At 40.9% G+C, this 12,208-nt stretch overlaps 1 protein-coding gene across 4 annotated transcripts in view; it reads left to right on the top strand.

Annotated features, from left to right (window-relative positions):
• The window catches only part of LOC126100257 (GATA zinc finger domain-containing protein 14-like), a 160,608-nt gene that overhangs the window by 26,023 nt on the left and 122,377 nt on the right, over positions 1 to 12,208 (top strand). For all 4 annotated transcript variants that reach the window (XM_049910844.1, XM_049910845.1, XM_049910846.1 and 1 more), the window contains exon 2: positions 10,798 to 11,379. In XM_049910844.1, coding sequence (XP_049766801.1) covers positions 10,816 to 11,379 — 564 coding nt within the window. In that variant the 5' untranslated portion in view covers positions 10,798 to 10,815. The remainder of the gene's footprint in view (positions 1 to 10,797; positions 11,380 to 12,208) is intronic.

Consider the following 12,208-nt stretch of genomic DNA (forward strand, 5'->3'; position numbering starts at 1 on the left):
CAGTTTCTTGTGCACATTAATGATTTAATTGAACCCCAAAACTGCAAGGTTGTAAGCTGTGCTGACAACACATCTTTTGTCAGCTGGGGCCATGGTATGCAAACTACGGCAAACAGTAGTGAAACCAATTCTAATTTTCTGTCAAGCTATCTTACTGCAAATAAGCTACTCACAGTGGCAATCCAGTTTGTGCTAAGCTATAGTCAGAGCATAAATAGAAAACTATTCACACCTCCATTGGCCCTTAGTTACACAAATTATTTGGTATAATTGTTGACGAATGCCTGTCAAGGAAAGAATGTAACAATATGAAAAGAATCGTTGCTACTCACCATATAGCAGAGATGCTGAGTCGCAGACCATTTTTGTAGGAAAATGAGTACAAATGTGTATCTACTGAAAAGGGTCACAGCCTACTGAACAATGATAGCATGTGACAAATGTACTTAAGAGTGATACATCTACATCTTCAGTATGGTATTGAGATAGGTGTTTGGGCACCAGCTGGCTGTACAGAGAGGCTCTTCAGGCTACAAAAAAAGGCAAGGTAAACAGAAGAGTGCCTTCTAGAGAAATCTTCAGAAGATACAAAATGCTATAAATCTTCAGAAGATATAAAATGCTAACCATATTACAGAGATGCTGAGTTGCAGTTAGGTGCAGCAAAAGATTCTCACAATTATAGCTTTCCGCCATTAAGGTCTTTGTCAACAATACACACACACGCAAACGCAACTCGCACACACAACTGCAGTCTCAGGCAACTGAAACCACACTGCAAGCAACAGGACCAGAGCATGATGGGAGTGGCAACTGGGTGGGGGTACAGAGGAGGCTGGGATATGGGATTTGGAGGTGGAGGGATAGTATGTTGGGGTGGCGGACAGTGAAGTACTGCAGTTTAGATGGAGGTAGGGGAAAGTTGGGGGTGGGGGTGGGGGGGAGCTGTCATTTCACCACCACACCCAGTCTTTTTATTTCTTTCCTTTTCCGCCACACACCCCATCCCCCCACCCGTTCCCCCCTCTCCTCTGCCCTCTGTCTAAACTGCAGCACTTCACTGTCCTGTCCGCCACCCCCACCATACTATCCCTCCCCACCCCGGCCTCCTTCATTTTCTGACCTGTCTATTTTTCCCTGCCCACCTTCCCTCACACCTATCACCTATACCGCATACAGTGCTCCAACAAATTGTCTTTCCTTCTCATCCCATCCAGTAAGTCTACCCTGACCCAGGCTTCTGGGCGACTTTTCTGAATTCCCTCATTTCCTAAACCTCACCACTTGTTATCCTTCATCCCTCTTCCTTCTGCTTCAACTCTTCTGCCAGAAGAAGTAGCCATTGGCCCCAGAAGCTCGCAAATTAAAAAATTTTTTATGTGTGTTCTCCTGTCACTTGCTGAGTAGGTTTCTGTATCCATCCTATTTTCAAAAATTGATTATTTTCATTGGTGTATTAATTCATCTAACCATTCAGACAGTGTTTCCACTAGTAAGGCTGCAGTTGCTACTGACATTGTTTCTAAAATCACTTCAACTGAAACACTTCAAGCAAAATATTGGGCATGGGAGCAGATTGTACGCTAAAATCAGCAGCTTGAAATCTCTAGTGAAGCACACTTATTGCACAAATAAGTTTTCTGTTGGTGCTTCATTGTGAAATTTATACTGCCCGACAGAAGGTGAAGTACACACGCACTGATTCATTTGGAAAGAATGCAACAGTGCCGTTGTATCCACTCCTGAGACAAGATAGCCCAAAATGTTTTGAATGGTCCTTCCATTTCCTGTATGCCGGCACTGGAATAGAGTTGATGTTCGAACTGATCCAACACAGGTTCTGTAGAGGACACATCTGCGGATCTTGTTGGCCTAGAAGTACCTCAACATCATAGAGACATGCCATGTGTGGATGGGCATTTTCCTGTTGAAAAATGGCACCGTGATACTGTCGCAGGAGAAATTAAAGATGGGGGTGCATGATGTCTGTCACACTATGTTGTCTGTCAGTCCAGCTGAGACTAGAAGTCATAGCCAACATCTCGAATAGGACCTCTCCCTAGGTCACTGTCATACTCACCAACAAAGCTCATGCTGGGTAGTGCAGAACTGTGTTTCATCATTGAATATAACGCGATATAACTCATCAGCAGTTAATGCTACTAGGTCATGGCACCACATCAGTTTCAGCCATTTGTGTTGTGATGTTAATGGCAGTCTACCCGAAGGACAGTAATTCTCTGTCTAGCTGCTGCTAGTCTGCAACCAGAGGTGCAGGATGACACAGTATGTTGCACAGAGCTCATTACTTGTTCTCAGATGGAGGGTGCATATGTTTACAAAGTGCTAGGAGCACTTGTGGTGGTCGCCTGTGGTCAATCAATACCTTGATAATGAATGGGTCAGTCTGCACATTCCCATACAGTCCAACATCTGACCACTATCACTTTTGAACAATCCGCAAATCTCGATACTGCACGATACGGCCAGCTGGCTAAATGCAGACCCATAATGAGACTCCTTTCAAACTCTTCAGAAGCTGAAAACACTCTCTCAAATGAGTATACGGCATCTAATTGGGCTTCTGAGTGATCACTGAACATCTGATGCTGTCCACACCCCTGATATATTGTATCGAGTCTGGTAATAATGCTGATCCTTTCTTATGCCCATTCTATCTGTCACAGACAGTAAGTAAACTGTTCATTACTTCAGAAGTAATCATCATAACTGTTAATGCATTATCCCACTGTAAGACAAGACAGTCAGTGCCTTCATTGAAAAATGTTTGTGGTTGCCTGTTGAACCATAATTTTACCTGGACCTGTTTGTCTTCATCCAATTCAGATTGATGGCCACAAATGTAGGCTCCAGAAATATAGAAATCATGTGGGGAGAGATCAGTACTACAGGGAGGATGTGTAAGAGCCTCCCAGTGAAACTTCTGCGGTGTAGTCAAAACAACCCTGGCAGCATGTGGGTGGCCATTATCCGGCAACAAAATGATGCTGCCTGTCAACAGTGCTGCATATTTGGACTTGAGGGGGCACTTCAGTTTTTGCATACTGTCTACATACTGCTGTGTGTTAATTGTGGTGCTGTTTTCAAAAGTCAATGAGCAGTGTAACCTTGCAGTCAAAGAAAAAGGTTGTGCTTGCATTGCCATTTCAAATGCTTTCCCTCCGTCTCTAAATGATGATACCATGTTACGACATTACAGGACAAAACGTTACATTCTTCTTCATGATACTGTTCCAGGTCCTGCAGTGATGTTGACATTCTGTTCCTTCATCAGGCTGTGGGAACTCCACTATGCTTAGATTTTCCAGAACTTAAGATGCTCTGTCATGATGGCATGAGCAGTACCTTGACTGATAAACAACATGAGCCAAATATGAGATTGCAGGACTACTCAGCAAATCTCAATGATAAAATCTTCTCGGGTTGACAACCGAGACAATGCATTGTTCTCCAGCAATGTTTCAACAAGTTCCTTACGTGCTGTCTTCAGGCAAAGATGGTGACTTAGTCTGAAGATGGCAAGTAAGAAACTTGCTGAAACGTTGGTGGAGAACAACACTTTGACTCGGCTGTCAATCCTAGAAGACTTCATCAACATGAGCCAAATGTCTTCTGCCATTTGCCATCAGTCATTTCTGTTGGCATCATTCACTGTAGCAATGGCAGAAGGGGTAATTATACAATGAGCCTATCCCGGCGGATCACTGCCTTTCAATGAAACCCTGATCTTTTCGAAAATGTTTATTCCAGGTACACGCACGTGACATGCTGTGTTCGCCATACACAGCAAACATTTAAGCATAACAACCTCCCAATCTCCACAGTATTCTTCTCAGACCCTATGCTCCTTCTGCGCCATACCCTATGGCTCCTACCCCTGTGACCATACTCACTGCAAGACTTGCTCTATGCATCCTCCTACCACCACCTACAGCAACCCTGTAACTGGCAAAACATATACTACATAGGAAGTTCCACCTGCAAAACGACACGTCATATACCAGCTGTTATGTAAATACTGTTTGGCCTTCTACATCAGCATGACTACCCCCAAATTATTAATAAGGATGAATGGGCATAGGCAAAAGGTGTATACTGTCATCACGCAAAATCCTGTTGGAGAGCATGCTCTGCAACATAACAGTCATGACCTCGGTATCTGTTTCATCAGATGAGCCATGTGGATTCTTCCCCCAGACACTAGTTTCTCAGAACATCACAAGTGGGAACTAGCACTACAATATGCCCTTGGTTCTCACCAGCCACCAGGACTTAATCTACATTAATTTCTTCCATCTCAGCATTTCTTCACTATAACCACTCTCTGCTTACTCCATTTTAGTTTTCTACATCTTTCACCGCCTGCCTCTGTTATGCACAATGCACTTAGCTTTTCACTCTTATTAGCTCATGCGTGATGTGCAAGCAGTAATCTCTGTCTGCATATTAACCTGTCTTGAACCTTTAAGCTCTTAGGTTTTCAAATCTCGTCGGATGCAGTCCCCAACAATCATCCTTTCCTTCTCATCCCATATGGTATGTCTCCCCTGATTCGCTGTTCTGTGTGACTTTCCCAAAATCTACACCTTTTCCTAGACCTCTCCAATCATTTTCCTTCACCGCTCTTCCTTCCCCTTCAATCCTTCTGCCTGGAGGAGCCACTGGCTCCATAAGGTTGCAAATTACAACCGTCTTGTATGTGTGTGTTCTGTCGCCACTTGCTGAGCAGATTTTTTTTATCTGTCTAATTAAATCATTATATAAATATAATAGAAAGAAACATTCCACATGGGAAAAATATATTTAAAAAAAGATGCTGTGACTTACCAAACGGCAAAGCGCTGGTAGATAGACACAATAAAAAACACACAAACACACACACAAATATCAAGCTTTCGCAACCCACGGTTGCTTCATCAGGAAAGAGGGAAGGAGAGGGAAAGACGAAAGGATGTGGGTTTTAAGGGAGAGGGTAAGGAGTCATTCCAATCCCAGAAGCAGAAAGACTTACCTTAGGGGGAAAAAGGGACAGGTATACACTCGCGCACACACACACGCACATATACAGACCTCTATCTACCAGCACTTTCCCCTTTGGTAAGTCACAGCATCTTTTTTAAAATATATAAATCATTATATAGTCTGTTTCATTTTCATTTTACTGCCTGTTATGTGTACCTGCCAATTGTGTGTACAGGGATGCCACAGGTTCTGGAAATCGGAGAATTTCAAACACGTCAGGGAAATTTGAAAGAACACTGGAAAAATCTCGTTTTTGTCTCAGTAGGTGAAATGGTTTGTTTACTGAGGTGTCACGCATCGTCGCTGGCTGGGTGCAGCTGAGCACAAGCACTGCTTCCCTACTCCCTCATTACTACTGCTTCTCTCCTTCCTACCAGTCTCCTCATCTTGCAATCAGTGCTGCCACCACTTCTTGGTGGTAGCGTAGCAGCTGCTGACCAGAGGCAGGCAGGCATGAGGAGTGGTTTCTTTGGATCTGATTCTCAGAGACTGTCGATGCAGTGGCAGGGGAAGGTGATCTTGTATGGATGAGTTGTGTCTGAACAATTGTGTGAATGCGTGTGTGCTCTCATTTTCTGACAAAAGCTATGGCTGAAAATTTGGTTGTGAGAGTGTGATTGTCTTTTCTACACGCCTGTCTGTCCTCAGCAATCGTCTTTACAGTGAGTTGCTACTTATCCTCATTAGTATTGATTCTCAGAGTATTTGAATAAGTTATCTGTTGCATGGTTGATTTCCATAACGGGCCAAAACTGGAGGCTGTTTCTTTGGGCATCTGTAATGGATTGGGGCTGCAGATCCAAAGCCATTCGGTTTCCACTATTGGCAGGCCCTACCCAGCGGATCTAGTCTCACTAACCTGCCTGCAATCCAGGTCTGTCTGTGTGTGACATATTGCTGCAGATTTTCGTGGTTCCTTGGACCCAGGACTGTGGTGCTCCTCAGCAGGCCAGAGGCCATGGGCGATGGATTTTGTTAATTGCGACTGTCTCAGTGCAAGTATGTTCTACAGTGTGGTGCTTTATAGACATTTTATTTGTTCTAGTACATTTTGGCACTTTAAAAGTAGTTAATCTACAAGTATGGACAATAAGAAGAAAAAAATTGTGTCAGTCACTTACTGTGTGTATGCTATGCATTCATATATTTCTCAAAAGAAAAATCACAAAATAAATGTAAAATAATAGATATACCACTGTGGGTAATAACACACAATAACAAACTTAGTAGAACCAACATTTTATTGGTAGTCACAATTCTTCCTCACCTTATACACTTTTATTTCCGTAATCAGTGAAGTTATTTTAAATAGGTGTGGCGACTCCAAGGAAATGTGTATTTTCCACCAAATGTGTTTTGTTTTATTGAAATAAAATAAAATAAGTGGTCTTAGTGAAACACACATACCATTTGGCTTGGTTTCTCCATCTAAAAACAGTTCATTACAAAAGATGTTGATGATGTTAGTACTGAAGATTTTTCCTCACATCAGCAAATGCTACCTGCTTATATATCTTGGGGAAACTTGTGGCAACCCTGGTGTATGTGTATGAAGTTACATTGACCTGTGACCGTATCTCCTAGGTGCTTCACATTTTTTGCTTGGCGGTGTAGATTCAGCGAGCATTAAAAATGATTATTATAAATATAAGGTGCTTTCAGAATATGGCAGTTGCGCAATAATTGTATTTGTATTCAGTAAGTAATGCTTTACAATTTTTTTTCTGAAAGCAGGTTAGTTTCATTTACTATTCCAATACACCAAATGTTCCCCACTCTTTTTTTTCTGCAAAACCCTGTTTTTCAACATAATCTTGGGTCAGTCCAGGATTTTAGCACAGTACACTTCTGAGTTTCTCATTGCACAGTTAGGTAGGATATCAGACAGACATCAAACACAATAATCTTTTCAAAGTTTCAGAAGACTGTCTCCATGTCTTTATTGGCTGACAGTGCAACTTTTCTTCTGAGGGGAGATGGTGTGGTGCCACTCATGGATTGCAGCTTGTTTCCAATTCAAAGAGATGAACCTGTATTTCATTGCCTGTGAGGATGTTTTACAAAAAAAAAATTGTCACATTCAGCCTCATAATGTGCAAGTAATTCCACACAGATGGTCCTTAATTTCTCTTTATGGGCTTGTGTTGAGCGGCGAGAAACCCAGTGGCCACACCCCTTTGAGTACCCCAACAGGTGGACAAGCATGTCAGCACTACCAACAGAGACATCCAGTTGAGCAGTGAGATGTTTGATAGTGATCCATCGATCCTGTCAAAAATAAGAGCATCTACATGTTCCAAAATTGCAGGAGTCATAGCTGTATGTGACTGGATTGCTTGCAGGAGATCTGACAGATTTGTGCGGCCTTATTAGGATAATGACCCATGTCTTCCCCACTGACTCACAGTGCTTTTGTTCACTGCCAGGTCTCCATAGACATTCTGCAAGTGGCTATGAATATCTGTGATGCTCTGGTTTTCTGCCAAAAGAAACTCAATGACAGCTCTCTGCTTGGAATGCATCTTTGTTAGAGGTGCCGTTTTGAGGGGTGTGTATAGGACTACCCCCTATCGGAACTTCGTGAAACTGTAGTGGCTGAAGCAGGAATATTCCCCAATGTCCCATAGCAAATTCTGCATTTTTTCAACCGAAATTGGCTGATAAAACAAAAGTGTTGCATTACTTATTGTATGCCCCTTGTATAATATCCTTACAAAGTTTTTGGATTTGGCTTTGTTGATACAAATCCAGTTGCTCCATTCATACTAATCATTGATGAAAAGGAATGCCGAAGGCTACATGAAGTGTACATTTTGACTCTTTGCAAATTATTTAGCTATACTTCCTACATTGAAAAATACAGAAGGTAGGAATGGTAACTTCAAAACATCAGGAACCTCATTAATAAAAAAATGTGAACTTCTGGTATCCATACAGAAAAATGAATGAGCGACGAATTGTCTGCTGATGTGTTGCACTTACCAGAGCTCGAAAATAACTCTGAGATCAGAACATTATAAACAGAAGCTAATGATATACTTCTCTTGGACCGGTAAGAGGAAACAGAAAGTGGTTGTTGAGGGTATTCATATATTAAAAGTACAAACTTCTAGGATATTCTCACACCATCATACTGGAGCTTTAGTGACCTGCCCATCATCATCCTGGAGTTTTAGTGACCTGCCCCATCCCTTTTAACATTTCCAACTTAATCCCTCTTTCCTTATCAAGGAAGTAATTAAAACTGGTATAGTGTGTATACATATATACATGTCTATCAGTAGTACTTAACATTTCAGTTCATGGAGATAAGTGATGGCCAGGAGGTGCAGTTGTATCTGTGTTTCTACATTGTGTTATACAGCACAGTCCCGTTAATCCGAACGTGAAAAATGTTAGTCTAGGTATGGAAAACTGTGCAGTAAACTGCTGTACATACACACTATTTTAATTTACGCAGTACAGTAAACATTATTAGAAAAAACATTAGGTTTAAGCAATGCGTAACAATGAAAGAAAAGCTGTAAGACTTACTAAAATACAGCAGGCATTTTATCCCTACTTTCTAGATGACAAAAACTCAAGTCATTGTTTTTTGGCATAATGAAAACGGTCTGTTATATGACACATAGTTGCACCATCATCTCATAAACAGTAGGCTGTTGCTCCAAATAACGTAGCATGAGGTCAAGGGCTTCTGCTGCGTCACTGTGTGGTACCATCTCTCCTTTGTCACTTTCATACTCATTGTCACTTCCATCACAGCAGTCCACTTCTTCCTTGTCTTGAGTCACAGCAGCAACTAAATCAGCATCAGTAAGGTTCTCCAAGCATGCCCCATCCACTGCTTACCACTCATCTATGTCTCCTTCACATCCAGGGATTGTCTGTATCATTTGTAGTAGATTTTCCTCTTCATTTTCAACTAGGTTGTCCTGAAATTCAAGAGATGTCCACAGTTTTCTCCATGATTTTCTCAGACTATTTTCTAAAATACTCTGCCATGTCTGAACGGCCCAATAAACAACATCCTGCACATTGGTATTCTCTATTTTGTCCACTAAAGGATTGATGTCATCTTGGATCAGCCTTCTTAAATACTGTTTTCTGTAAATCAGTTTTAATGTTTGCAGTACCCCCTGGTCCATCGGCTGTAGAAGTGGTGTAACAGTCCGTCGGCTGTAGAAGTGGTGTAACATTCGGCAGCAAAAACTTTGCCGCAATTTCTCCATCACATAATTCCTCATTGCTGGGGTGAGATGGCACGTTATCAATCAAAAGGATTGCACGGGGAGACAAATGATTTTCCTTAGAAAACTGTCAAATAGAGTGAACAAACTGGCCGTGAAACGATTCTTTGAACAGCTTACCATCCATCCATGCTTCTTTCTGGTTGCGATAATATACGGGCAGGGACTTCATGTTGGAGTTTTTAAAAGCTCTTGGCCTAGCAGATTTGCCGATCAGCATTAAAAGCACCTTGTAATTACCAGCAGCATTGCTGCACGCTAATAAAGTAACACGAACTTTGCACATTTTAAAACCAGGAGCATGGTCTTCTGCTTTTGATGCCAGGCTTTTTGTGGGCAAAGCCCTAAAATTAAGGCCAGTCTCATCAGCGTTATAAATTTTTTGGGGAGAATACTGTCCCCCTCTTATCATTTTTTCAAACTCACCCAAGTATTCCTTCGCTGCATCACGGTCAGAAGAAAGCTTCTCTCCAGTACGTGTTAGCTGACAGATTCCATGACGTTTTTCGAATCTCTATTCTTCTTCAAATTACAAATGGTTGCCTTACCAACACTCAGTTCTATTGCCAGTTTAAGTAAATTCTCACCATTGTCTTATCTGTTTTAAAGCATTCAGTTTTTCTTTGAGAGTTAACATTGTATGTTTCCGTTCACTCATGAAGAAAATACGTGCACCACTACACCTGAACGAATACAATACAACTGTTACGTGTGCCAACGATCGATAACTAACATAACCAAGAGCTTTGCAAGCCAACTGGCAGTGCACTGACCTCAGATACTACAAAGGTCTCAACAGTGCACAACAACAAGGGCAGGGAGTGAGAGTGAGCCATTGTTCCCAAACTTGTTCCCATTTGTTACCATGGTATACCTACTTATCTGCTTGGTATACTTCATTCTAGCTACTCCTCACTGTAATTCCAGCTAATCTGAATAAATCGGTAATCCGAACAAGGTCTGGTCCAAATTAGATCAGATTAAAGGGACACTACTGTATATAGAAGGTTTTTGAACCTCTTGGGTGGTTGTGGGGAAGCAACATAATGTCTCTATGTAAAAACAGTTTGTAAATTTTTTATCGTGACAGCCAGCCATGCGTAGTCCTGCTAGGCAGAAAGGTGTTTCCAAAAGCAAGCTGGGTCTCAGGAGTCAGGAATGAGGCAGGGGCATATCGGTGTAAGTTTGCAATGTATGTGGAAATTATGTAATATGAAATTTGCAGTGTGTATTTATTACCCAAAATTCTTGATGACATGATGACTTATTTGGCATTTCATTGTGTTTCTTGTCGTTAGAATATCAAGCTAAAGAAATATGGTTTGAGGCCTCCTGTTACATATTCTAAAATTCCATTTTATCATATTTACTGCAGTAAATTTTTAGATAAGACATATTGCCCTTTGGATGCTACATTTTATTATGCATAGTTCTTTTTTAATTAGGTACATGTTTCTGTTTGATTGTGTGTGTAATTTACATTTTGGTTTACTTTTCAATCCAGTCTGCAGATTCTGGGACAATGAGCAAGAAATCAAGGAAAAACAAGCATAAGGCTGCTCCTGCTAGCGCAGAGCAGAGCTCGGAGTCAGTGAATGACAGTACAATCAATGGAAAATCTGAAAGGATTCTAGAAGATGCATCAGGCCCCAGTAAGAATAAAGACAATACAGACAAGCTGACGATGGAAGCTGACCCTCCAGAACCTAAACCAGGAAGGATTCTAGAAGACGCATCAGGCATGAGCAAGAATAAAGACCGCTCATCCGAGGTGTTACATGCAAATACAGACAAGCAGAAGATGGAAGCTGAACCTCCAGAACCTAATCCAGAAGACCTTTCACAATTAAAGAACACATGCCGTGCTTTGAAATCAAATCTAAATACCATTACTAAGAAGTATGAAGAGGAAAAAAAAGAAAAGGAAATATTACTTAATGAAAACCAAGGTTTAAAATCCAAATTGTCTTCTGTGGAAAGGGAATTGGAAGCTGCTAAAATGCAAATTGAAAAATTGAAAAATCAAGAAGCTCTTCCCCGAAAATCATGCGAGGCTCACGAGCCAATGGATCATGAAACAGTTGAGGTATGGTACTTGATTTTACTTATAAAACAAGCAATATGCGGTAACTTAAAACTTAATGTCAAGCTGTACTGTAAATTCTTCATGTTTCATAAGAGCTGGTCCATAGCGGCTTAGTTCTTGCTTTATTGTTTCCACATGAAAATAAATTTTTATCATTATTGAGTTTAATAAAAATAATATAGGCTCAAGTGAAAACTGTAGTCTTGTCATTGTCATTATTATTGTTGTTGCCCAAATAATTAATCTATCCCAACAGATACATATTTTTTGCATATAAATGTAAGCTTTCGTTACCGATGTTAATCTGATAAAAGTCTTCCAGGTGCACTGCCAGTTACTAAAATAGTAAAATGTCTGTCATTTTATCCACATACAACAATTGTTCTTTTAGTGTAGACAGTCTACGCTCTCAGGGAGGCCACTGCACTATAATCAAAACATTGGTTATTTTAGCATTTTAAGTAATTTAAATGATGATATTTGCAGTGTGGAGAAGGATTTTAATGAAAGCTCACTGCCACCCACCCACCCACCCACCAGTCTCTGTGATTAGAATTGTTGCAGTAGTTCTTGTATAAGTACATGGGGTTTGTACAACCCAGGAGATCCGGGAAAAACACAGGAATTTTTTCATCGGGGAGAAAATCGGGAAAAACCCAGGATATTTTTAGAATTTGGGGAATTTTTCATTGTTTGAGTTTTCAGTTAAATTTTTGTAATTTTGACTGGTAAGAACCGATACTCTAACAAAGTATATTACTGTATCCCGCTACTGCAGAATAATACTTCAACAATAAAACATAAACAAGAGAAAAGAACGAAAATAACT

This window comes from Schistocerca cancellata, chromosome 9, assembly GCF_023864275.1.
Source record: "Schistocerca cancellata isolate TAMUIC-IGC-003103 chromosome 9, iqSchCanc2.1, whole genome shotgun sequence".
Classification (NCBI taxonomy): domain Eukaryota; kingdom Metazoa; phylum Arthropoda; class Insecta; order Orthoptera; family Acrididae; genus Schistocerca; species Schistocerca cancellata.